Consider the following 26,130-nt stretch of genomic DNA (forward strand, 5'->3'; position numbering starts at 1 on the left):
AGAAAAAGAATCCCATTGGAATGCGACAATGGCTCGTCTTTTTTCCCCCCTCTGCACCCACACCCCCGCCTCTCGGGTAGCAGAATTAAAAAGACAACAGCAACACAAAACAACAACAACAAAAAAAATCTCTTCTCTTTTTTTTCCCCAGAAGGTGGGCTTTCTGCCTGGATAGAGAACCAAAGAAATCTCTAGTGGTCCCAAACCTCGCCAGCTGATCCCTCCCGCCCCCTCGTTTGCATAGCTGCATAGGAATCGATGTCAGCCGAGGGGTGGCTCCCAGGGAGCGTGGGGAGAGAAGAAGAGAAGGGGAGGGAGAGAGGCGAGGAAAGGGGAGGCTGGCTGGGAGAAAGGGAGGAGGTAAGGAGGGGGAGGAGAGAAGGGGAGGAGAGCAGAGGGGGAGGAGGCTGACTGGGAGCGTAGCTGGAAGAGGGAGGAAGGAGGAGAGAGGAGGAAGGAGGGCGGGGGGAGGAGAAAGGCCGTGGAGGGGGTGGGACTGGTAGCGCGAGGGAGCGCAGGAGAGAGAGCGCGGCCGGACCGGGCGCGGGGCTTCTTCTGCCCGTGTATCCTTGCGCCGCCGCCGCCGCCGCCGCCGCGCTGGGAGGAGGCGGAGGCTGAATGAGGAGCTGCGTGGAGCCCGCGGAGGAGCCGCCGCCGCCGCAGGGGGAGCGGGCTGGAGAATGGAACGAGACGCTGGCCGCCGCCGCCGCCGCCGGGGCACCCCCGAGGGAAAAGTAGCGCTGTAGAGCGGCCAGCGAAGGCGGCGCCCGGGGAGCGGAGTGGGAGGGAGGGCCGGCGAACGATTCTTTCTTCTCTTTCGGCGAAGCTCGGGCAGCATGACCGTGTGGGGCGGCCGCGGCGGCCCCGGCTCCTCTCCGCCGCCCCCCCCTCCCCGGGCTGCCTCGAGCCGGTGAGAGGAGAAAGAAAGCGAGGAGGAGGAGGAGGGGAAGATGGGGGCCGTCCTGAGGAGCCTCTTGGCCTGCAGCTTCTGCGTCCTCCTGAGAGGTGAGCAAACAGCGGAGGGCGAGGAAAGACCGGGGACAAGGGGGGTGTCCCGGGAGGGGAGGGGGGCGATCGCGACGCCCGAGTTAATGAGATTTATCGCTTTTTTGGTGTGTGTGCCTCCTGTGTGTTGGGGGCTGGAGGGAGGGGGAGGGGAAGGGGAGGCGAGAAAGGGGGAGAGGAGGCGAGAGGCCGGGCCTGGCTGCGGGAGAAGGAGGAGAGAGGCAGAGAAAGGGGCCCAGGAGAAGGGGCTGCTGCGTTCTGTGCAGGAGTGACACAATGCAGGCTAGCCCTTTGGGGGCATTCTCCACCTGGAGTCCACGGGTCGGAGTCCCTCTTTGGGGGGAATCCTTGAAATCCTTGTCACCCCCTCCCTGCCCCGATCTTTTATTGCAGTGTGTCCAGAGTGAGCATGTGTGTGTTGGGTCAGGGAGGTTGAAGGGGGAATAATTATCATAGAAGAAAGATTCCTTTGTGCTCGTTTTTACTTTTTGAAAGTTTGAATCCAAGGTGCAAGGACTTCCTCCTCTCCCCACCTCACTTCTGTTTATTAGGTGAGGTTCTAGATCGCTCATAACTATGTTCTGCAACCTTTGTTAGAATCACTGATTGACTTCTGTTTGGGATATAAGCAACCGTGGATGAAGACACACTTGGAAAGTGGTCGTGGTTTTCAGGCCCAGGAAGTTTTCTAATCTTTGGTTGGGAATTCATTGGATAGGTTTCCTTTTTGGCCCTTGGCTAGTTCAGAGCATGCAAGTGTACTAGTTGTAGTTGGCATGAAGTGGGAAAGTCATCTTTATGGAACAGGGACGAGCTAACATTTCATAGGCTCATTTGTTGAGCACTCACTGAGTACTTGGCTTCTTGTTGGGTCAGGAAGTGTCTTAGGTTCTTTGCCCTTAAAATAACTAATATTCCGTGATTCTTCAGTATTTTTAACTGGTTTGTGAAGCTGACACATGCTTTGTGGTTTTTGTCAACCTCTAGACATCTTTTGCAAAATATTCACTATACTTTTTTAAAATTAGCAATGAAATAGTGATGATCTTTCAGATATCAATTCGCTGGAGAATTTAAGTACTGACAATTAGTTTAATATCTTCACTTTTTATTACTATTCTTGTTTGCACATGACCCAGGTTTTTTTTTTTTAGTCTTGGGACCTCTGAATCCAGTGCAAATTTGCAGGAATAGTATGACAACATAAAGTTTAAATGCAAGTAAAATAAGTTTACTCTAAACTTACTGAATTTTCATGGAACATAAAGATAGATAACGTGGTATGAATTTAACTGGGAATTTCTACTTGTAAAAATTTATTTTGGGGTAATAGTGAAAATATTGTCTTGGATAGATAAACACCCTTTGTTTATCAGTACTATAATTTAATATGACTCAGACACATTTGCCTTTTCAAACGTAAGTTGTAGGAGGGCAGGGACCAATGAACAGAATCGGCATAGATAGAACTTGGTGATGTATTGGGCATGAGAAGGTGTTTACTTAGATTGATGTTACATTTTTTTAATTGAAAGAAGAATTTTTGTTGCACCTAGGAGTAGTTACCTTTTTTTTTTTTTACTTAAATCTCTTTTCTGTTTGAACAGAGGTTTATAGTTAATCTGAAGTCCCGTTTGTGATTTCATTGGGTGTAGGAAACTTCTGATTTGGAAACTGTCAACCTATGTCGATCTGCCGCCTAGTTGTGCCCTAGTGCCTGGGGCACTAAGTGACTTGCCCACTGTCACCAGCTGCTATGTGTCATTACTTTTATGAAGGCCTTCCTAACTCCATGGCCTTCTGTCCACTAGGCCTGGTTATATCTTTTATGTTTTTACTTTAGGCTTAGTTTCATCAGTGTGGTAGAATACTGATTTAAAAAAAATAACAAAATTGTATTTTGATATATCTATATCTCTATATTTACTTATTTATCCATCCTTATTTTAGTGTTTATGTTCTCATGCTCTAAGACTGATATCTTGGTCATAGTCACTTGTTCACAGACTCTTAACTTTGGACTCCAAAGAAACATTTAAAAAGTATGATCAATCTCTTTTTACCTGTTTGCATTTTAGGAACTGTTATCCTGGTGACTCTTATTCCCAGCCAGGTTTTATTTGTAGCCCTATTTGGGTAGAGGAAACTGGCTAGAAAGTGAAGTGGATCTTTGCTGTCTTATGGCCATGATGTGTGACAGGGAATCTTTCAGTGTGACAGCATTTTTGGTTATTTGTATTAATGCTTTCCTTCATGGAAGAATTAGAAATGGAAGATGTTATTTTTTTCTTACAGCTTCATTTTGCAAGTGAGGAAACAGTCTCTGAGAGGTTAAGTGACTATTAAAGGTCAGTTGCTAGTAACTGGGATCTTAATCCATCATGCCACCTCCCAGAGCATAGGCTGTATTTGGAAAATTTGTTTTAGCTCCATATTGGTGTATGTTTGTCTTATTTCATGAAGATTAAACAAGGCCTTTATGCAGGAACATTTCTGATCAGAATATTGGATGCTCTCTAATTTGGTTAATGTATAAATGGCAGTTAACTAAAGCAAATTCTTTACTCATCCTGAATGACAGTCTATGCTTAAATGAAAATGATTTGTAGGTAGGAGGATAGTGATGAGATATGACCAAGTTGTTCATCTTAACAGAAGAAACTGCTAGTTTGGTTCATGAATGACTAAAGTGACTCTCTGGAACAGATTTGTTCTTTAAACTTAAATATTAATTTGCATTGAGAATAAAATTACTGGCCAGGTTTTTCTTTCACATTAGTAGTTGGATGAGAGGTTGTATAACTTTAGGTCTTTTTTTTTTTTTTAAGGCAATGGGGGTTAAGTGACTTGCCCAGGGTCACACAGCTAGTAAGTGTCAAGTGTCTGAGGTCGGATTTGAACTCAGTTCCTCCTGCCTCCAGAGCCGGTGCTTTAACCACTGCGCCATCTAGCTGCCCCCTAACTTTAGGTCTTAATACTTTGTTTTGCTCCTTTTTTTTTTTTTTAGGGGGGAAGGAGAGAACTTTTTTTGTTCATGCCTTTTGTTTTTAAATCAATGTTGAATATAGTGGTTTTCTCTTATTCTGATTCCCTCCCTTCCCCCTCCCATTGGGTTCTCCCTTGTAACCAAGAAAAACAGTTAAGCAAAAAACAAATCGGGAGGGGTGGGGTATGTTTCATGTGTTCTTTTGGACCAAGCTTGCTTATTAAAATTATTCTAGCATCTTGTTAGCTTGAATATAACTGCAGACTCCTATTGGCCAACTTTTCAAAGTTGGTTTTTTTTTCATAGTTTAGAGAACTATACTGCTTAATTTTTTTTTAATTAAGAAACATTTATTTACTGTTTCCCTTCCCCCTCTCATTAACAAACTAAAAGAACTCCCCCCTCCAAAAAAAACCCAAAACAAAACAAAACAAAACCCAAAAAACCCAACCCAAACCCTTGTGACAAATAGTTATAGTCAAGCAAAAGCAATTCCCACTACTTTTCATTAATGTTTGTATAAATTTGTTTTGGGAGGGGTATAACCTGTTGTATTGGGGTCCATGGGTAAATGCAGTAAAAACATCACTTATTTTCATTACAGTAACCTTCCTTTGCTTTTTAAAATGTTTATTTTCGAAAGTTAGTTTTAAAAAGATTTTGGAATACCCCCCCCCCAAGGCAAGACCAAGAGAGTAAAATGAGAAACTTTTAAATTGGAAACTAACTTAGAAGATTGGTATACTAAAACGTTGATCAGCAAATAAGTATATGTCTGCATGAATACAGATGATATAAGTAGGTATTTGAGTTTCACCAGCTATTTTATTTTATTAAATTTTTTTCAGAGTTGAAACTGTTGAACTGACAGAATTACTCTTGCCTAATGGTCACACACATATACATACACATACAGCATGTTAATATGCTTGTATTTGTCTGTCTGTGCTTTCCATCAGTTTAGGGAACTTTGAGTGAGGAAATATTCTTTACTTTAGGTCTGTAATTATTCATTAATTTATAGTCTTAGTGAATTGGCTGGAACATTGAGAGATTGAGTTTGTATATATCAGAGGTGGGACTGTAGTCTTGACTGACACACTGGAATGATATCTGCTGTCTTACCTTGACTCTTTTTGTTTTATTTTGTTTTTTTGCGGGGCAATGGATTACTTTGACTCTTAATGTCTCCATATCTACATGTGTGTAGGTCACCATTTTTTATCCTAGGGTATTTAGTGAAAATCATTCTGAAAACCTGTCAAATCAGTCAAAGGGATAGGAATAAGGTATTTTCCTCCTTGCAAAATTAATACACCTTTAGAATCTGCCACTTTCTTTTGGAAATACAAAAAGAAAAACTTATTTTAATTTATCATTCTTTTGTATTTTGCTCAGCTTATATTTTTGGAGGAGGCACCCTATTAATCTTCACCTCCTTTACAGTCCCTCTTCCCCTGGTACTTCATTGTTTTCATACCAAAAAGGTAAAAGGGATCAGGAATAAGAATGAAAAATAATAGCATCTTCTTGTGTTATTTTTGGTCAAAAGTAATGGTACTGGTTAATATGATTCTACTGGTTATTATGCAGTATACTTTTTTTTTTGTTTTTGTTTTTTAACGGGACAATGGGGGTTAAGTGACTTGCCCAGGGTCACACAGCTAGTAAGTGTCAAGTGTCTGAGGCTGGATTTGAACTCAGGTCCTCCCGAATCCAGGGCCGGTGCTTTATCCACTGCACCACCTAGCCGCCCCCCCGCAGTATACTTTTTTTTGATGAGCATAATACTTTGCTTATAAGGGTCATGAGTGGTTATAGGATCATAGATCTATCAATCAGTCAGTGGCTGTAATGGATGTATATTTTTATAGATGAGGAGACTGAGTCCTAGAAAGAGGAAATCATTTGCCCAAGGTCAAGAAGCTAGTAAGTGCAGCTGGGATTTGAATTGTTATCACAAGCTCAGTAAATTGGAACTAATTTTGGGTAGAGAATTGGATTGAGAGAAGCTGACACTCAAATGTTTAAAGGTTATCGTATAAATTGTAAAAGAAATATGAAGTTACATGACATGTTAACAGGAAATATGCAGCTTGGTGGTTTTAAAAAATTTTATTATTATTCTAGTAATGATACTGGTTCAGTGGATAGAACACTGGCCCTGAAGTTGGGAGGCTCTGAGTTCAAATATTACCTCAGACACTTACTAGCTGTGTGACCCTGAGCAAGTCACTTAAATCCAATTGCCTTAAACATCTGGGGCCATCTCCAGTCTTCCTGATATATATCCTGCCACTGGACCCAGATGACTCTGGAAGAGAGAGTGAGGCTGGTGATCTTGCACAGCCCTCCCTCACTTAAATCCAATTCACTGCAAGTCATGACATCACCCCAGTGTCATGGTCCTCTTCGGAATGAAGGAAAAACATCCTCATAATCATTCATATAGTCTCATCTTGTGCCATTCTCATCCATGAATTCCCAGAAGTTCTCCACAGTGGATCCACCCGGTGTTCTAGGGACTTTATGCTAGGCTATTGCCATTGTGTGATTGTTAGGGGGACCATTCAGGCTTTTTCATTGCTCTTGCTACATGACCATCTTCTTCTCTGGGCGTGTATCTTTTTGATGATACCTTTTATGTTATTGTTTCTGTGCAGTTTTTCCTCAGTGATAGATACATTGTTACCTACTCATACTCACCCTTAGTCTCCTTGACTAGCAGAATATTGATATTAAAAAGATGAACCTTTGTTTCAGGGAAAATCTTAGGTTTAAAAGTACTGTACAGTTTGCAAAATGCTATACAGTCTGTTCTTTTCCTTTTCTTTAATTCTGGGTCCAGTTCATTACCCACCTACAATGCCTGGCCAAGACATATATGTGCTGGGAGAGTAACTCTATGGGCTGTCTGACTAACTATCTGGACAATAGGCATCCTTCATCCAATTAGTATTTTCTTTGTAGATGGGCAAAATTCCCATGAGGATAGGTATCATTTAGGAGGCATTACAGTCTCCCATGGCTTGAGGCATTGTAATTCACAAACAGGAGTATTTGGAGAATCTTACCATCCAAAGAGAATCCTTCCTTGATTGGATTTTGTGCTGGACATTCTTCAGAACCATGGCAAACATTTTCAGTAAGTATGTCTCCCTGTTTTATTCTCAGTAGGTATTAACAATACAAGATTGAAAAACAAAGTTATTTTTGCCATTATTTAAGGAATTTTAAATCATAGTTTAACACATACATGGGAAGAGATACCTAGTTGGAGGAAGAGTTTTGAATATGGTATATTGCTTTACTGAATCAAATGCTTTTTTATAGACAACAAATAATATATACAGTGGAATCTTGTATTCCTTGCACCTTTTATAAATATGTGGTTTGCTATAGAATATCATTTCTAAAAGCCTGCCTGTTCTATCCTTGTACCTTTGTCAGTCAGTTCATCAATATTTATTAAGCACTTATTATGTCCCAGACACCGTGCTAATTGCTAGATCAAAGCTGTTCCTGATGCACGTGTATATTTGTCTCTCTGGCACCTAGTTTAGTGCCTGGCACATAGAAGGTGCTTAATAAATGCTCAGTTGATTGATAGGCAAATAGGCATATAGGCTGGTCATTATTTTTTTATCAGTTGGCCTCCTTTTGGTAATAAAGTCAAGTTTTTTCTCAGTATCTCTGTCTTCCCCATTTTCAAGATTTTATTTTTACATTTTCATTTATTTTAATTTAACCCCTACATAGCAAACATACCAGAACACCAAAAGAGGATTCTATACTAAGCTGTCAATTTCCCTTTCATATCACTTGCTTTTTAAATAGTGTATAATAGGGGGCAGCTAGGTGGTGCAATGAATAAAGCACTGGCCCTGGATTCAGGAGGATCTGAGTTCAAATCCGCCTCAGACACTTGACACTAACTGTGTAACCTTGGGCAAGTCACTTAACCCTCATTGCCCTGTCCCCCCAAAAGTATATAATAAATTCTACATATTCCTTTTTTGAATGTGTTTATTTCAAAACTCTCCAGCTTTTCTGCATGTTTCTGAACTTGTGTTCTTGTCTGTGTATTTAAAAAATTTTTTTAATATTACTGTTCCTCTTCTTCATATCTCCTCCTCTCTCTTACTTAAAAAAACAAAACAAAACAAAAGGAGAAAAGAAAAAAAAATCCTTTTAACAATTATAGTCAAGCAAAAAAAAAAATAATCCACTTAGTGGCCATGTATGTTTCTGTGTCTTGTGTCTTTCAGAAGGTGAGTAATTACAGGTTTTCTGGAGACATGGTTGGTCATTGAGTTGATCCCAGCCTTTCAGTTTTTAAGTCTTCAAAACTTTCTTTCTTTCTTTCTTTCTTTCTTTCTTTCTTTCTTTCTTTCTTTCTTTCTTTCTTTCTTTCTTTCTTTCTTTCTTTCTTTCTTTCTTCCTTCCTTCCTTCCTTCCTTCCTTCCTTCCTTCCTTCCTTCCTTCCTTCCTTCCTTCCTTCCTTCCTTCCTTCCTCCCTCTCTCCCTCCCTTCCTTTCTTTCTTTCTTTTTTAAAGTGAGGCAGTTGGGGTTAAGTGACTTGCCCAGGGTCACACAGCTAGTAAGTGTTAAGTGTCTGAGGCTGGACTTGAACTCAGGTACTCCTGACCCCAGGGCCAGTGCTCTATCCACTGTGCCATCTAGCTGCCCCTAAAGCTTTCTTTTTTTAGAGTCATTGTCCTTGTGTAAATTGTTCTCCTGTTTCTTCTCAATTTGTTCATCAGTTTGAGATTCTTTGAGATTCTCTTTTGTTATTTTTTATGATACAGTAAGAAAACATTATATTTACATATGATTTGTTTAGCCATACCCCATTTGTCTAAGAAGCAATCTAAGGCACTCTCTTAGATTCTAGTTTTTTCCTTTCGCTTCCATGTTTCCCCCCTCAATATTACAGGATGGAGAAACAAACCTCTTGTAACAAATACAAATAAACAAAAATTATGTCTTTGGCTATGTCTCAAAAATGTATCACAGTCTGCACCCTGACATATCTCTCTGTTGGGGGTGGGTGGGTGGCTTGCTTAATCACTGATCCTCTAGAATTGTAGTTGGTTATTGCAGCCATCAGGGTTCTTAATCTTTCATAATAATACAAATAATACATAACATTTATACGGCACCTTAACTTTTGTAAAATACTTTACATATGTTATCTCATTTTATCATCACAATTACTCTATCAGGTAGGTGCTATCATTACTTCCCTTTTACTGATGGGAAACTGAGACTGAAAGTCCAGAATTACACAGCTACTAAATGTAAGAGAGGATTAAACTCAGGTATTCTTCACTCTTGAAGTCCTGTGTTTTATGTACTACACCATCTAGCTGCCTCATAGTTTGTCTTTACACTGTTATTATGGAAACTGTTCTCCTGGTTCTTCCCACAACTCTGTTTTTGTTTTTGTTTTTTGCAGGGCAGTGAGGGTTAAGTGACTTGCCCAAGGTCACACAGCTAGTAAGTGTCAACTGTGTGAGTTGGGATTTGAACTCAGGTCCTCCTGAATCCAGGGCCACTGCTTTATCCACTGTGCCAACCTAGCTGCCCTTTCCTACAACTCTGAATCAGTTTATATAAACCTTTCCAGGCTTGTTGAAAAGAATCCCTTACCTAATTTCTTATGGGATAATAATATTCCATTACATTCTGTACTATAATTTGTTGAGCCATTCCCAAATTTTTGGGGTACCCTCTTAGTTTCTAATTTTTTTTTCCACCACACACGCATGCACACAAGTTGCTGTACTTATTTTTGTATACAAGGTTCCTTTTCTTCATTCTCTGATCTTTGTGCCCCTCTCCCTGCAATCCCTACTCAGGAAGTTTGATTTGCTTTTGATTATTTCCTTCCCATTATTATCATCCTTCTTAATGTCTCTCCCACTCCTTCCCCAGCCCCAGTTATCTTCCTGTTGAGTTTGATATATTTCTGTATACTAAATTCTGTGTGTACAACCCTTCTTTGTCCATTTCAGTTGAGTGGAGTATATCTGATGCTCGCTCTCCCTATTGTTTTCTTCATGTTTGTATGCTTAACGTACTCTAGTTATGAGAAGTAACACGTTCCACTCTCTTCTCTCTCTACTAAATCTATTCCTTTTACTATCCCTTCTCTTCTCTGAAAATCCTCAGAACAAATACAACATACCACAAGTTCACCTACTTTTCTTATTTAATTTCCTCAGTACCCTACGAAGGCATTGAATCTGAAGGGACACTTGCTTCTTCTCTCCCATTGGAATGTTAGCACTACATCATCATACAGCCCCTTCCAGCTGCTGAAATGATTTTACCTTTCTGGAACCCTTTAACTCTTAACTTTGCATTTCAAAGTTCCTACTTAGCTGTCATCTTTTCATCAGAAATTCTTGAAAGTCTTCCATTCCATTAAAGGTCCAGTTTTCCCCTGTAGGATCTACTAAGCTTTGCAAGTGAAGTTCTTAGTAGTATTCCATGATCTCTTATTTTTAATAGAGGATCTTGTGTGATCCTGACTGTGGTTCCTTGGTGTTTAAATTGCTTCTTTTTCGATGCTTGAAAATTTTTTTTCTCTGAACTGGGAGGTCTGGATTTTGATTATGACATTCCTGTGAATTTCCCTTTTGAGGTTTCTTTCAGGAGGTGATCATTGTAGTCTTTCTAGCTTCACTTTTACCTCTGTTTCTAATAGATCTGAGCAGTTTTCATTTGTGATGTTTTGAAATATAGTATCAAGTTTTTTAAAAACCTTGGTTTTTAAGGAGGCTGGTGATTCTTAAATTATTTCTTCTTGCCCTGTTTTCCAGGTCAGTTTTTTATATACCTTATATTTCCTTATAACTTTTTCCCCTTGATTTTTGTTGTAATATTTCTTTAGGTCTTATGGAGTCTTTGATTTCTGTTTGGTTTATTCTATTTTTCACAGAGTTAGTTACTTGGGTAAATTGACCACTTTTTCTTCTAAGTTATATATTCTTTTTTCCAATTGCTTCTTGAAGTTTTTTTACATTTAAAATTTTTTTGCTTCTTGTAGATATTCAGATAGTCTTTGTAGAAAATCCCTGTTTTCCTTTGAGTCACTGCTTGTAGTTATGGAGTTGTCTTCTCCTTTTTTGGGAGAGCTCTGGATTTCAGTATTATTAGATATTGGTTAGTGTTGTCAACCCCTGAGTAACACTGGGATCTTACCCTGCTCTAACCTGCAGTTTCTAACTGTCCCTGTCCCAGAGAAGAGACAATCACAAGGACATTTCTGCAACCTTGTTTTTGTAACCACTCAACACCTTTATCACTCCCTTCCTATAGCTAGGCTGTTCTGTGTATCCAGACTATATATGCCCTCTTGCTCTTTCCCATGACTAAGCCCTATATGAATCCCCTTCTCCCCTTCCTGTCCCTGCATTCCTGTCTGAATAAGGCACTGTATTGTCCTGAATTTCAATTCCTAGACCATGAATAAATGCCTCACTTTATTTACTGATTACCTAGTTGGTCTGAGTTTTTCCACTTTGACAATGTTTTCAACTTATTCCTCCACCCTTAATGACTAAATTGTTGTTGTTGCTGCCACGACGAGGCTCCCACACTCTTGCTGAACTTCGGTAGTGTGGTTGTTCCTCCTTGGTCTTGCTTTGGGTTCCTTAGGTTTTTCTACTGACCTCCCTCTCCTGGAGTTAAGACCCCCTTGGATCTTTGAGGTCCAAATTGATGTTATCTTCAGGACCTTCTGTGGCATCTAAGAATTAGAATATTAGAGACCTCAGAACCCACGGGCCTGGGATGCCCCCATTTGAGTACTGAAGCACTGACCTGGTCATTGCGCAGGCTACTCACTGAGGCTTTCACCCACCCTACTGCTCTCTGAGTCCCTTGGTCTTTCTCCAGAGAGATCTATGTTCTTACTGCTTCCAAATACAGAGCTTTACAGGCTACAAGTGTCTATGGTCATCATTTGGGGAGGCTACCCTGTGACTTTGCTGACAGCCCTTTTTCAACTTGTCGCTCTGCTTCTGGCTGACCAGTGCAGTTCAGAGGTCTGAGAATTCATGTTAGTTTCTCATTGCATTTCTTGATCACTATTCAGTTTGAGAATTTATGGGTTTTGCTAGAATAGATATATGGGATCTGGGCAGTCTGATGACTCTTCTGAAGTGCCCTCAAAATTGTATTGTCTACTTTGACACTTTCTTCCTGTGTACTCAGTCAGCTGCCACGAGCCTCCCTGTGTAAAATACCAAGGTTGTGGTGGTGGAGTTCATCGATGGAGAAGATATTTTATAGTACAGATCCTGTTGGGTCTTTTAAATTTTTTCCCCTATTAGTGGGCTTTGTAGCTTCATCCTTAAATGGGATATTTTGACTTGAGTCTTTTCCTAATAAGCTTTTTGTCAACTTGTTTTTCCCTTTGCTGCTTCCTTCTTGTTTTTATGAGGTAATATTACTCATAATCTTTGGAACGTTTTACAAATGAGTTTATATTCTAAACTGGTGTTTCCCTTGACTGAAGTATCGCTCAACTTGGCAAAAAAAAAAAAATTATTTGTCACGTATGGTAGTTTTTAGACTCTTTTAGTCTCTTTTGATGATTGGTTTACCTTCATTAAATTTGCTTAGGAAATGGTGCCATTGTGTTGGTCTGTTTTGTATCTTAACTATTTTTTAAATGATAGCTTATTTAAGTAGTTAAATGGCATATCATATTTTTAGTTTTCTAATTTGATATTTTGATAGGTTTTTCTTAACAAATTGAGAGTTAGACTACACAAAAGCTTTCAGAAATGATTCATGTATGTAGCCAATCATTTCACAAACCTTAAAATAAAAATCTATTTTGTTTTAAATGGTGATAATGGGGGCAGCTAGGTGGCGCAGTGGATAAAGCACCAGACCTTGATTCAGGAGGACCTGAGTTCAAATTCGGCCTCAGACACTCCATACTTATTAGCTGTATGATCCTGGGCAAGTTACTTAACACTCATTGACCTGCCCCCCTGCTTCCCCCAGTGGTGATAATGGGTACTTTCCATGTCCACTGTCTCTCGACTCTTTCTGAAAGAAAATATTAACGATATAGGCATATTTTGAAACTTCTTATAGATTGTGAACCATTGGTCTCTTTTGTTTCTTGCTTCTGTCAATTTTGTCTCTTCTATATCTTACCATGTTTGTTCCATTCTCTGTTTCTGTTAGTCACCTGATAGTATAAGACCTATAAGACCTTCTTGAACCATTTTGAGAGCTTCCTGACAGGTCTTTTTCAGTTCAATTTAGCTTTCCTCCCAGCCATCTTTCCATCTTATTGTGTATAGCTGTCATACCTCCAGTTAAAAATCTTCAGTTTTTTCCTATTTCCCCCTGAGTAAATTTAAGGTTCCTTTGGATCATGGAATAATAACTAGACCTAGTACTAGAAAGAATCTTAGGTGCCATATAGTCTAGTCCTCTTATTTTATGGATGAGGAAACTGAGGCCCAGGGAGGCTTTTGTTACTTGCTACTTGCTCAGGGTAAGCATCTGATTGTTGTACCATGCTGTTTCTTTTCACATTTTTTGCTTAGCCTTTTTTTTTTTTTTTTGGTGAGGCAGTTGTGGTTAAGTGACTTGCCCAGGGTCATACAGCTAGTAAATATCAAGTGTCTGAGGCTGGATTTGAACTCAGATCCTCCTGACTCCAGGGCCAGGGCTCTACCTGCTGTGCCACCTAGCTGCCCCATTGCTTAGCCTTCTTCCACAGTCTAGTGCTGCATTCTTTTCTTTCTTTCTTTCTTTTTTTTTTTTTTGGTGAGGCAATTGGGGTTAAGTGACTTGCCCAGGGTCACACAGCTAGTAAGTGTTAAGTGTCTAAGGCCAGATTTGAACTCAAGTCCTCCTGACTCCAGGGCCGGTGCTCTATCCACTGCGCCACCTAGCTGCCCCTGCTGTATTCTTTCAACCTTTTCTCATACTTTCCAGCCTTTCATTACCCTTTTCTTTAGCAAACTTAACCATTCAGCATCTTCCTGTATATACCCTGTGCTTTCCTTCCTTATACCTAGAATATCCTTCTCCCCTGTGCTCTTCCCTAAATTTGGAATTCTTTTCCATCTACAGCTCCCACCTCCAACATGTCTGCTCTAATCCTCCTGCTTGGTAATGAGCTTTTTGTCTTAACATCTCCTTTAGCACTTTCCTTCTTGCCTCTTATCCACTTCACATACATTGTTTTGCATCATAATTGTGTGTGTGTGTGTGTGTGTGTGTGTGTGTGTGTGTGTGTATTTATGGACTATTCTGCAAGCTTCATGAGTGCAGGGAATATATAGTGAAGTGTAATTAAGTTTCTGTTTTTACTAGTGATAGCATACTTTTGTGTACAGGAGGGTCTACTTGCTTTGAACTTAATGTGGAATGAGAAGCTAGCCAATTAGTAATATTATTTCTAATCTTTATCAGTCAACAGTTTGATACTTAATTTAGAAGAATAGTTTCATTTTCAATTGATTGTGAGTAATAAATAACACGTGGGAAAAAACATTAGTAATTTGTTCTGCTATATTTGACAGTATTTTAGAATCGAATCGTCGACAAATATTTTTTGACTGATTTAGGTACAGGGTACCATGCATGCTAGGTGCTGCAGATACAAAGGGGAATAAGACATGTTCTGATTTTTAAGTGGCTTAGTTAAGGACAGAGAGGATATGTAAATTAAAAGGATAATATGAAGTACCAAGTGAATGGTAGATGTTATAAGTGTTTTAAGAGTTTAGAGTAGTAAGAGATCACTGAGGGTTGGGGTAATTTGGAAAGGGAAGTTCTAATATGATCTGGGTTTTGAAGGAATGTTAAAAGAAATATAGGACTTAAATAAAGGCATTCTAGGAAAGGGTACTTATTTGGAGCCAAGGGTTCTCATCTCTTATTTTAATAGTATTTTGCAGTTTACAAGGCACTTTGCCTAAGCCACCCTGTGAGGTGAGTGGTTCAAGTATTATGTTTATATTACATTTATAATAAAATAATTTATACCATATTAAATTTACATACAAAACTCAGACTCAGGCAATTTTGAGTGACTTGCCCTCAGTTATACAGCTAATATTTGGCAGAGTCTAGCCTTGAGCCCATTTCCTTTGGTACCAGGGCCAGTCATATTCTTACTACACTGGATTATCTCCACTGGGGGAGTAATGGGGGAAAAGTAAATAAAGGCTTGATTGTGGGGCCACCTGACTCTTGGCATTATGTACCTGTCATTCCTAACTCTGGCCCTCTGAGGCTAAGCAGAACAAGTTTAATTCCTTTTCTACATAACAGCCCTTGACATACTTAAAGTCATTATATATTTTTTCTAAATCTTCTCATTTTAGGATGAACATCCTCAGTTCCTTCAAGTGACCTTTGTATAGTTTGATCTGGAGGCATTCCACCTTCATCTTAAAATATAGCCCCTAAAACTGAATATAGTCCTCTGAATGTGCTCTGAAGAGTCTTGTACAGGTACTGTCCAAACCCTCCTGGATGCTTTGCCTCTCTTAATGAAGTTCAAGTTAATATTACTTTATTTGGCTTCCATATCACACTGTGGCTAGGAGTGTGACCTGGTAGATAGAGGACTGGTCTTGGATTTAGAAAGCTCTTGATTCAAGTCTGACCTCTGAAACATACTGGCTGTATAACTCTGGGCAAGCAATTTTCTAAGACGATAAGTTGCAGTAGAGTTGCTAGACTCCATTGGTAGAATAAGTTTCTTCATCTTGAAGTTCCCCATATTAGTACAACCACAAGTTTAGTCTAACTCATAATTGTATGGAAAAATAATCCGAGAATAATTTTGAAAACTTGGCCAATAGGAGGGACAAATTAATTTTACTGAAGATCACAAGAGGCTGTAAGGCCTGAAAAAGTCCCATAGCGCCTTGTTTTGAATCTAACATGGAATGAGAATCTTTTCAAATACTAATTTTATATCTTTTAAAAAATATTTTTCTTTTTTGTTATGAGCTTAAATATCAAGAATGATGAATACTTCATTATCCAAAGAATGGAAAAGAGGATTGTATATGAAACTGTGAGCTTCTATTATATATAGTTTGGGTTTTTTAAATGTATATTCAATTTAATAACACAGTAACAAAACTATCTTGCCTATCTCATCTCCTTCAGAACTTCTTTCTGCTCTCATCTTAGTATTTAGTGTTTTATTATTCTTTTCTTTCTTGTATTACTATCACTACCTCCTACTAACTCCTCCTCCAACTTTTCCTCCTCCAGATAGTTTTTCCTTGTAACAAATAAGTATAATCTAGCAAAACAACTAAATGCATTGAAATTGTAAGTCTTATTCTGTACCTTTGATCCATCACCTATCTTCCAAGAAGTGTGAAGGATTTCAATTAATGAGTAAACATTTTGAAGGGTCTACAATATGTCTGGCACTACTGTATGTTCTGGGGATACAAAGAAAGGCAAAAGATAGGCCCTTTCTCTCAAGCAGCTCACAGTCTAATGAGGGAGACAACAAACAAACAGCTATGTACAATCAAGCCAAGCCATATACAAGATAAATTTGAAATAATCAAAAGAGGAAAGACATTAGAATTAAGCAGTATTGGGAAAGAAGTTAGAATTTGTAGAAGGTGGAATTTTTGCTTTGACTTAATGGAAGTGGAGTTGGAGGCAGAGATGAAGAAGGGAAGCACTCCAAGCATGGGGGACTGCCAGTGAGAATGCCTGGAGTCGAGTGGTTTGTTCAAGGAGTCACAAGGTCAGTGTCACTGCATCAAGATGGAGGGGGTGAGTGGAGGGGGTATAAGAAGACTGGTAAGGTGTGTGAGGAGTAGATTGTAAAGAGATTTGAATGACAAAGAATTTTGAATTATTCTAGAGGTGAGAGGGAGTTGGCATGGCCAGACCTATACTTTAGGAAGATTATTTTGACAGCTGAATGGAAGACAGACTGGAGTGGGAAGAGACTTGAAAAAAGGAGGTAAAAAATCAACAGGCTTTGGTAACACATTGTTGGGGGCGGGGGTTGTAATGATGATATGATACCTAGGTTGTAAGTTCGGGTGATTGGGAGATTGGCACTACCCTCAATAGTAATGGAAGATTAGCAAGATGGAGGGGTTTTGTGGGAAAGATAAAGTTCAGTTTTGGATGTGTCGAGTTTAAGATGTCTCTAGATATCCACTTTAAGATGTCTAATAGACAGTTGGAGATATGAGAAGTCAGCAAAAAAGTTAGAACTGGATTTTTTTTTGTTTTTGGAATCACCAGCATAAGATCCATGGGAGCTGATGAGATCATCAAGTAAAATCATATATAGAGAGGAAAACAGCCCAGGATGGTCCTAAGGGACACCAATGATTAAAAGGCATTATTTGGATTTTAAAGATCCAGCACAAGAGACTGAGGAGAAGTGGTCAGATAGGTAGGAGAAGAATCAGGAGAGAGTGGTGTCCCTCGAACCTAAAGAAGATAGACAGTGTCACAGGCTACAGGAAGGTCCAGAATGATGAGGATTGAGAAAAGGCCATTAGATTTGGCAATCAAGAGATCATTAGTAATTTGGAGAGAATAGTTTTGGTTGATGAGGTTGGAGAAGAGACAATAGAGAGATAAGAAGAGAGTGAGAGCAAAGGAAGTGTAGACACCTATTGTAGACAGCTGTCCCAAGGAGTTTAGCCACAAAAAAGAAAGGGAGATATGGGGCTAAAGTTACTGTGGGTGAATGTATTTTGAGGATGAGGAAGACATGGGCATGTAGGGAAGCAGTTCATAGACAGTGAGAGATTAAAGTTAAGTGAGAGAGTGGGAATAATAGATGGGGTATTCTACTGGAGAAGTCAGCAGTAGGATCATTTGTGCATGTAGAAGGGTTTGCAGTTGACAAGAAGGGCCATCTCATTGTGAAGTAGCTAGTTGGCATAGTGTATGGAGAGCTGGGCCTGGAGTCAAGAAGACCTGAATTCAAATTTGCCTTCAGATTCTTTCTTTCTGTTTGACTTTGGGAAAGTCACTTATGAAACTGTGTTTCAGTTTCCTCAGCGGGATAATTATGGAACTTACCTCCCAGGGTTGTTGGGAGGATCAACAGAGATAATATTTGTAAAGCACTCAGCAAAATGTTTGGCACATAGTAGGTGCTTGATTCTGCTTCTGCTTATCTCACTCATCAGTTCATAAAAATATTCCTAGGTTCTCTGACATACTGTCCTTTTTGTAATTTCTTACAGAGTAATAATAATCTATTACATTCTGTGGGGGTCAAATTTAATATATGGAGAGTTAATTGGGTGACTCGCTGAAATATTGGGGTCCCAGAAATAATGAGGGACCTCTAGGCTCAAAGCTCCCTCCCCTCCGAACTGCCTTTTTAGATATTTCTCCCAGGCCAATAAGAAAGGAGCCTTACAGCTTCTTTTCCACAAAAGGATCAGATTTTATTACTTGGGAATTAATTAAACAACAAAGGTGAAATTAATAAAAATCAAAGATAAGGAAGTATAGAAAAAGAAATACAGATAAATTCTCCTAGCTCTAACCTAAGTCTATACAGTCCCCAGCTTGCTTCCACTTAAGCTAATTCAAAAGAAAACAGGGCTTTGGTGTTAACTCACCATCTGGGACATCTGCTTTAGCTGCTTGCGCCACTGGAAGGGCAGAAGAGAGAGAAGAGAGCCAGTTCCGGAAACTACTCAGTCTCCCCTCAGCAAGCATTCAGTCTTCCTCCCCCAAAAGGGAAGGTCCTTCAAAAATTGCCTATGGAGAGGTTTCTCCTTCTGACCTCAGTAGCATATGTAACTTCAGGATGGGTTAGGTGTGGCCCTTTTCAAACGAGTCAGCTAAACTCCAGTAATTTTTACCACATTCCTCCCTTTGTTTCTTCGAGAAGCATGGTAGTGTTTCCTTGACGAAATAGTAAAAAAATAACAATATAATACCCTATGCTAACAAACAATATGTTAATAACTATATAGAAAAGGGAAATTTTGTCCAGAGGGGCAGTCCCTCATGAACCGGCGCTTTGACACTGGCCTGCAGAGGGAGGGCCTCTGCAGAGAATACATGTTACAAATGGTGTATATAATAACAGAAGGGAAAAAGAAAAACAACAAAACGAAACTGTTCATTTAAAGTCTTTGAGATCTTGTCTTCTTGGAGTGGTAAGATGTCATCAGGAAAACTGGACTCTGGTCTGGACTTTGGTTGTCTCTGGACCCACTTCTTTAGCTGTTGAACTGATGGATTAGCATAGCATTTTCAATGATCAAATTAAACAGTGAGAGTTCTTCAAAATATAACTCATACTCTATATATATCATATTACATTCCCCTCCTTCATAAATCTCATATTGATTTTACCAAAGACAATATGATGGTAGAAATGCATGTTATGCTGCTTAACTGAGGATGTACTTTTAATATATACAATAATTCCAAACCATACCCAGAGTATACACAGTCACAATGACATATAAATGATAAATTAATGTAAATGGCTGATATTAGACATTATTACATAATCTTCTTTGAGCAAGTAAACACATCATCTTGTACATGAATTCTCTATCTAGTATGACAATAACAGATACTTAAGTGATAATCAGTTTATCAAAAGAAATAAAACTTCAATCAGCAAGACTCTAGTCAATATGTTCATTGATGAATCAAGCAATAGGTTTCAATAACCCCCTTTTTTAAAAAAACATAATCCCATAAAACTCATCAAACCCATGTTTCTCTCAAAAAAAAATTGTGATAGCTTCTGAGGCCCAATGGCCCCACAGCATATACTTAAAATGTCTTTGAAAATTCACTTAGTTTACAAAATTGAGTTAAAAAAAGGCAAAGGAACAAAAGTAAAAAACAAAACAAAACAAAAAACAAAAATACAAAAGGTTTGCTAAGCGCCTTTTCAGTGCCTTTCAAAAACCAAAAAAAAGATGGTTTTAAGGAACAAGGGTTAAGTAGGGGGAAGGGAAAGGGGGTGGGGGAGATTGAGATAGGCCATAAAACAAGGCCATGTGCTCTCAGTGGTTTGCCTGTAGAAGGAAAAACTTGTTAAAAGTAAATTATTATAGTGCTAGAGTTTGGGGTACACCACAGTGTTTTAACTGGTTCCCCAATTCTCTGCATGCCAAAGTGGCAGGGGTTTCTGAATTGTCATTGATTTCTCTAATGCTGTCATAATGTTCTCTATGGTAGAAAATGTGGAGTTCTTTAGCATTGGCTTTGTCTGTACCACGAATTTGCCATAGGGGCTTATTCAACTGATGAATGATTACATTGAGCTGGTTATGTTTTGCAAAGGCTACAGTCATATCATTGTCAGTCCACGTACTAGGTTTTTTCAATTCAGCAACATATTCTTCAAAGGGAGAGTCATCCTCTCTAAAAAACTCAAAGTCATTTCTATGATTGAGCATATAATTAGCAGTTACTTGTCAGTGTCTGATATGATTTCTAGAGTGACCTTCTAACTGATCTCCCAGGGCCCTAAAAAGGCAATTTCTATCTCCTAATACCTTACGAAGACTGAGTCCCAGAGCATGTAACTGATTCGTAGGGTTTTCAAATGGGAACTGCCTATTACCCCTGGGCTCTGTTAGGGTTCTTTCTTCTTTAACAGCTGCTATTGTTAGGGTTTTTTGATCTTTAGCATCTGCTTGAGTTTTATTTGAAATTTGTTATTCGAAGAAACTGAGGCAGACAGCAGTTAAATGATTTGTTCCAGGTTACACAGCTAATAAGCGTCTGAGTACCTACATTCGCGGATAATTACTACTAGGCTTCAAATATAAAGGCTGTCATTCAAAAATAAGGTTTTATATCAGCTTAGTGTATATAGTCAAATATACATGTATTTGAACTTGTGAATATTCTTTCTCTTTGGTAGAGTCAAGATAATGAACTAGTTTTTACTTTAGTAATTGGTCACATTATTAAATACTAGTTTGGGTTAATAAAAGACTTTCATTTTAATCTTGAGGAACTTGGGTCTCCCTTTCAAAGATAAAGGTTTGTGTTTTGACTTTGTCTCTTTTTTAAGTCTTTTCAGTAGTTGGGATGAGAGTTTAAGGAAATTATTGCAATATGGTTTTGGTCTTATCTATGGTGTCGATGCCCCCTAATTATGCTCTCTACTCCAGCCTTTGGGTCCTTGCTAACCAGAACTTTCAGATAGGTAAATGTCAGTGGCCTGGTAAGCAAGGGTTTAAAAATAATCCAAAAAACCCTCCAAAATGATTTGATGTACATTACTACAATCCAATAAAGCATTTAGTAACTTCATATTTCTCTGGAATATGTTTTTATTCCTTTTTACTGGATTTGTTTACTTTTAGTAGACCCTATGTAAAGACTAATGCAATAATAATATACAATGAAATAGAAATGAGAAAAAAGTGTGACCTTGTAGAAGAAATTTAACAGCAAAAAGTAGTCTCACATGTATTCTCCGTCACATATACCTTTCTGCCTCTCTCCTTTTCCACTAAACCTTTCACATACATCAGAAATGGCCAAAACTAAATGGACTGCCTTGATAGTTTTCTCTAAATGAAAGCATTTATACAAATAACTAAGTAATCACTTTTTAGTGGTTTAATTGTTACAGACAGGATGGAGGTTTCACTAGATAGCCTCTAAGGTAGTATGATTTCCCACAGTAAACGTTTATATTGGCATTTCAATTTTTATCAGTGGGTTCTTATTAATCTTAACTTTTTATGGTGAATAAAACTTAAAAATATTTGAACTCTAGGTCTGACACCCAATTCATTCCAGTTAATATCTTTCTTTTCTTTTTTCTGTATCTTTCTTTTCTTTCATAGGAGCCCCCTTGTTGCTTTATGCAAATAGACGGGATTTACGGCTGGTGGATGCTACCAATGGCAAAGAGAATGCTACGATTGTGGTTGGAGGTTTGGAGGATGCAGCTGCAGTGGACTTCGTTTTTGACCATGGCTTGATATATTGGAGTGATGTAAGTGAAGAAGCCATTAAACGAACAGAATTTAACAAAACCGAGAGTGTACAGAATGTAGTCGTTTCCGGATTATTATCCCCTGATGGGCTGGCCTGTGATTGGTTGGGAGAAAAATTATACTGGACAGATTCTGAAACTAATCGGATTGAAGTTTCCAATTTAGATGGAACTTTAAGAAAAGTTTTATTTTGGCAAGAGTTGGATCAACCAAGAGCTATTGCCTTAGATCCTGCAAATGGGTAAGTTTTTTGTTTTATTTATGAAATCATTTTATCCCTTAAAAGTTTTAATTTTAATAACTTGAGAGTCTTTTACTGAGTATACTTGAGCAAGTTAAATTCATGATAAAAATTTACTAACAAGTGTGTTATCTTAGTGTTGAATAATGGAATTTATGGTTAGGGCTATTTGTGTTTTGCTGGTTTTTTTAATATGCATATATTATGTAAAGTAATTCATTAGCCTTGATATGCTACGTAGTGTTGTTCAGTTGTTTAAGTTGTGCTTGTCTCTTCATGAAGCCATTTGGGTATTTTTTTGGCAGTGATACTGGAGTGGTTTGCTATTTCCTTCTCCAATTCATTTTATAGGTGAGGAAATTAAGGCAAGAAGGGTTAAGTGATTTGTCCAGAGTCATACAGCTAGTAAGTGCCTGAGGCCGATTTGAAGTCAGGTCTTATTCACCATGCCATCTAGTTGCTCTGTTATGCTGTATAAGTGTAACTTACAATAATTGTTTTGTTTTTCCACCCCCCCCTTTTTTTTTTGAAGAAAGAAGTTGATGGAGAAAAAGAAAGAATTAATAATAGGGAATTATATTTGCTTATTGGAAGGCAGATAATGTTAAAATACTTTTTGTATCCTACTGTTTCTATTCTGGAACACAGTTTCTTGCAGTTTTTCTGCAAGACTTGTATCTCTTTGTATAAGGAGGCTTTTATTGGTTATTTGATATGATAGGGTCAATACAGTAAATCAAAGGAGTAAAAGCCGTAGTTTAAATAAATTTTTGAGTTAGTTTCTAATATACTTAGAAATAAATTTCTACTTTTGGATTCATATCATTAACTGTTGATTGTTTTGACTTTTGAGTTCTGGTTGTTACAGATGAAGGAATCTTGTATAGCTTTGGTTATAACGCATCATGAAATTTGGAAGATATTTTCTTACATAGGACTTTGTCTTAAGGTGCCTTAGCTGGGTCCTGAAATACTTCTGGTAAACTTTAAAAAATTGAGCCACTTAGTTGCCAGTCATGTTATAAATTTTCTGAAGATGGACCTGAGTCTGTTGCTATTCCTGGGTTTAAATCTAGAGGTGAAAATCTGAATTTTGATTACTTGTTCTCCTTATTGGTTTTAATATACTGGCCATATTTTTCATATATATATATATATATATATATATATATATATATATATATATATGGAGCAAGTCATAATCTATAGAATTTTTTTGTTGCATTGGGAGTTTTTTGGGGAAAAGGTTTAAGGAAACCAAGAACATTTAGAGAACAATGTTATGATAATATTGAAGTTTGAAGGGGTTTTGAAGGTCAAACTATAAATTTGTTGTGAAGAACAGTTTGCAAACCATCTAAGGACTATGAAAAAGTATTTTCAGTCATTAATACTCACAAAGCATCTACTTTGTGCTAGACATGTGGGTTACAAAATAGAAACAGTAAAGGAACTTATCAATAGAGAAAACATACACATATACAAGTGTATACAAAATAAATGCAAAGTACAGCTAGGTCCCAATTAGTTGAATAATGAGTCCCCTGAAGTAGTAATGTGTATTTGAATTTGTAGTGTTTGAAATTGTAAATTATTTAAGATTTGATAATTAGCTCCTCCCCAATGGAAAATATGCAGTGCAAATTTAAATGATATAATCACTTCAGGGAATTCATTAGTTTTCCTGGTTGGAACCCAGCTATGATACAATATTATTTTGAGAGGGATGTATTACAGAGTGTTAGCATGTAGGAGCTGGTGCTTGGGTAGTGTGTGATGAACATAACATCAGTTTGATTGGATTGTAGATTGCCAGGGAGTAATAGGGCTAGAAAGATAGAATGGGGACAGGTTATGAAGAGCATTAAATGCCAAAAAGAGGAGTTTATCCAGCCCTAACTTCTCTTCTAATGTCCAGTCTGGCATCACCAACTGCCTTTTAGACATCTTGAATTGGATTTGGCATCTCAGACTCAGTATGTCCAAAACAGACCACATTGTCTTTTACCCCAAAACTTTTCTTCTTAAAATCTAGCCTGTTACTGTCAAGGGTACAGTTCTCCCAGCTACCCAGGCTTACCCACCCTATATGTCCAAGTCTGTTGCCAAGTTCTGTTATTTTCCCCTCGCCAACATCTCTCATATACACTCTCTTCTTTACACAACCATTCTGGTTGCAGACCCATGTCGTATCTGAATTACTGCAATAGTCTTGTGGTTAATCTTCCTTCTCCAGGGCTCTTCCCACCCAGCCCATTCTCCACTCAGCTTCCAGAGTGATTTTTCTAAATTGCAGGCCTGATCATGCCACCCCCTTCTACTCAATAAACTGTGGTGGTTCCCTATTACTTCCAAGATCAAATATAAAATCTGTTTAGCTCTTAATACTGTTCATAACCCGGCTCCTTCCTCCCTTTCCAGTCTTCTTAAAATTTACTCTTTTCTATACACTGAGATTCGGTACTGGACTTCTTTTTTCTTTCTGTCTTCATAGGCTGTACCCCATCCTGGAATGTTCTGCCTTTTGTCTTCCTTCTGCAAGAGGCCTTTCTCCTCAGGCTAGAGTGCATCTTTGACTTGGGACAAGGAGCTAGGTCTCTATCTTTTCACTTTTAACCCCCCCCCCCCTTGGTGATCCAACTTCTGTGGTTAGAGTTTGCTTAGTTTATGAACTTACCCTCCCTCTTATCCTTCCCAGCCGGTTTCCTCCTATCTCTCTAGTGAGTGAAATTTATTTCTGTACCCAACTATGTTGTATTTATGTTTTCTACCCCCTACCTTGCCCCTGACCATTTCAGATGAAAGTGAGGTTCAAGTGATATTTTTCCCCTACTACTTCTTCCCCATTTGTGGACTCCAGTTATGAGATAATTTTTTTCTCCTACTCCCTCTCTCTACCCCTCACATCCCCCCATTTCCCTCACTCCTTTTTCTTCTTTTAAAATAATCAAAACATAGCAGAAACCACTCCTTATTTAATTCCCTCTATGACCCCTGATAATAGGGTTCTGAGGGGATATTTGTATCATCTCCCTTCTTTAGTCTCTTGGGATTTCTTACTTCTATTTATATTTTTATATTTCTCTTGACTCCTGTGTTTGTATTCTGGAGTTTCTATTTAGCTCTGGTCTTTTTATAAGGAACGTTTGGAAGTACTTCATTTCACTAAATGTCCACTTCCCTCTCCCCCAATACTCCCCACTCCCAATATTATTTCTGGTAAGTTATTTTTGTTTGTAAGCCTTTGTCTTTTGCCTTTTGGAATATTGTATTTGAAATATCTTTTTCTCCTACATAGTGGTGGCTGCTAAATCTTGTGTGATCCTGATTATGGCACCTTTCTGGCTGTTTGTGTTATTTTTGCTTTGACCCAGAAATTCTGGATTTTGTCTGTGATGTCCCTGGAGTTTTCGTTTTGGATTTTCTTTAAGGAAATGTCTGCGGAATCTTTCTATTTTCACTTTGCCTTCTGGTTCTAATAGATCTGAGCAGTTTCCTTGCATGATTTCTTGAAACATGATAGGTGGTGGGTTTTTTTTTGGGGGGGGGGGCAGATGACTTTCAAGAGTCTAGTAATTCTTGCGTTACTTTTCTTTTCTCTGTTTTCAAGATCAAAGTGAGATACCTTATATCTTTTTCTTATTTTTCAATCTTTTAACTTTGTTTTGCTATCGCTTGTTTTGTTAATGGTATTAACTTGTGCTTGGTCCATTCTAATTTTGTTGTTTTTTTGTTTTTGGTGGAAATCTAATCTCTATTCCACATTGTGTGCTTCAAATATTTGAAGGTAGTTGTCATGTCCTCCCCTATCTTTTCTTTCTTTCTTTCTTTTTTTGGGTGGGGCAATGAGGGTTAAGTGACTTGCCCAGGGTCACACAGCTAGTGTCAAGAGTCTGAGGTAGGATTTG

General features: G+C 38.5%; 1 protein-coding gene across 1 annotated transcript in view; it reads left to right on the forward strand.

Moving 5' to 3' along the window:
• The first annotated feature begins 577 nt into the window (after window positions 1–577).
• LRP6 (LDL receptor related protein 6) overlaps window positions 578–26,130 on the forward strand; it is a 153,420-nt gene continuing 127,867 nt past the window's right edge. Inside the window, exons 1-2 of the mRNA XM_043966783.1 lie at window positions 578–1,005; window positions 21,829–22,222. Coding sequence (XP_043822718.1) covers window positions 951–1,005; window positions 21,829–22,222 — 449 coding nt within the window. The 5' untranslated portion in view covers window positions 578–950. The remainder of the gene's footprint in view (window positions 1,006–21,828; window positions 22,223–26,130) is intronic.

The sequence above is a fragment of the Dromiciops gliroides genome, chromosome 5 (genome assembly GCF_019393635.1).
Source record: "Dromiciops gliroides isolate mDroGli1 chromosome 5, mDroGli1.pri, whole genome shotgun sequence".
Lineage (NCBI taxonomy): Eukaryota > Metazoa > Chordata > Mammalia > Microbiotheria > Microbiotheriidae > Dromiciops > Dromiciops gliroides.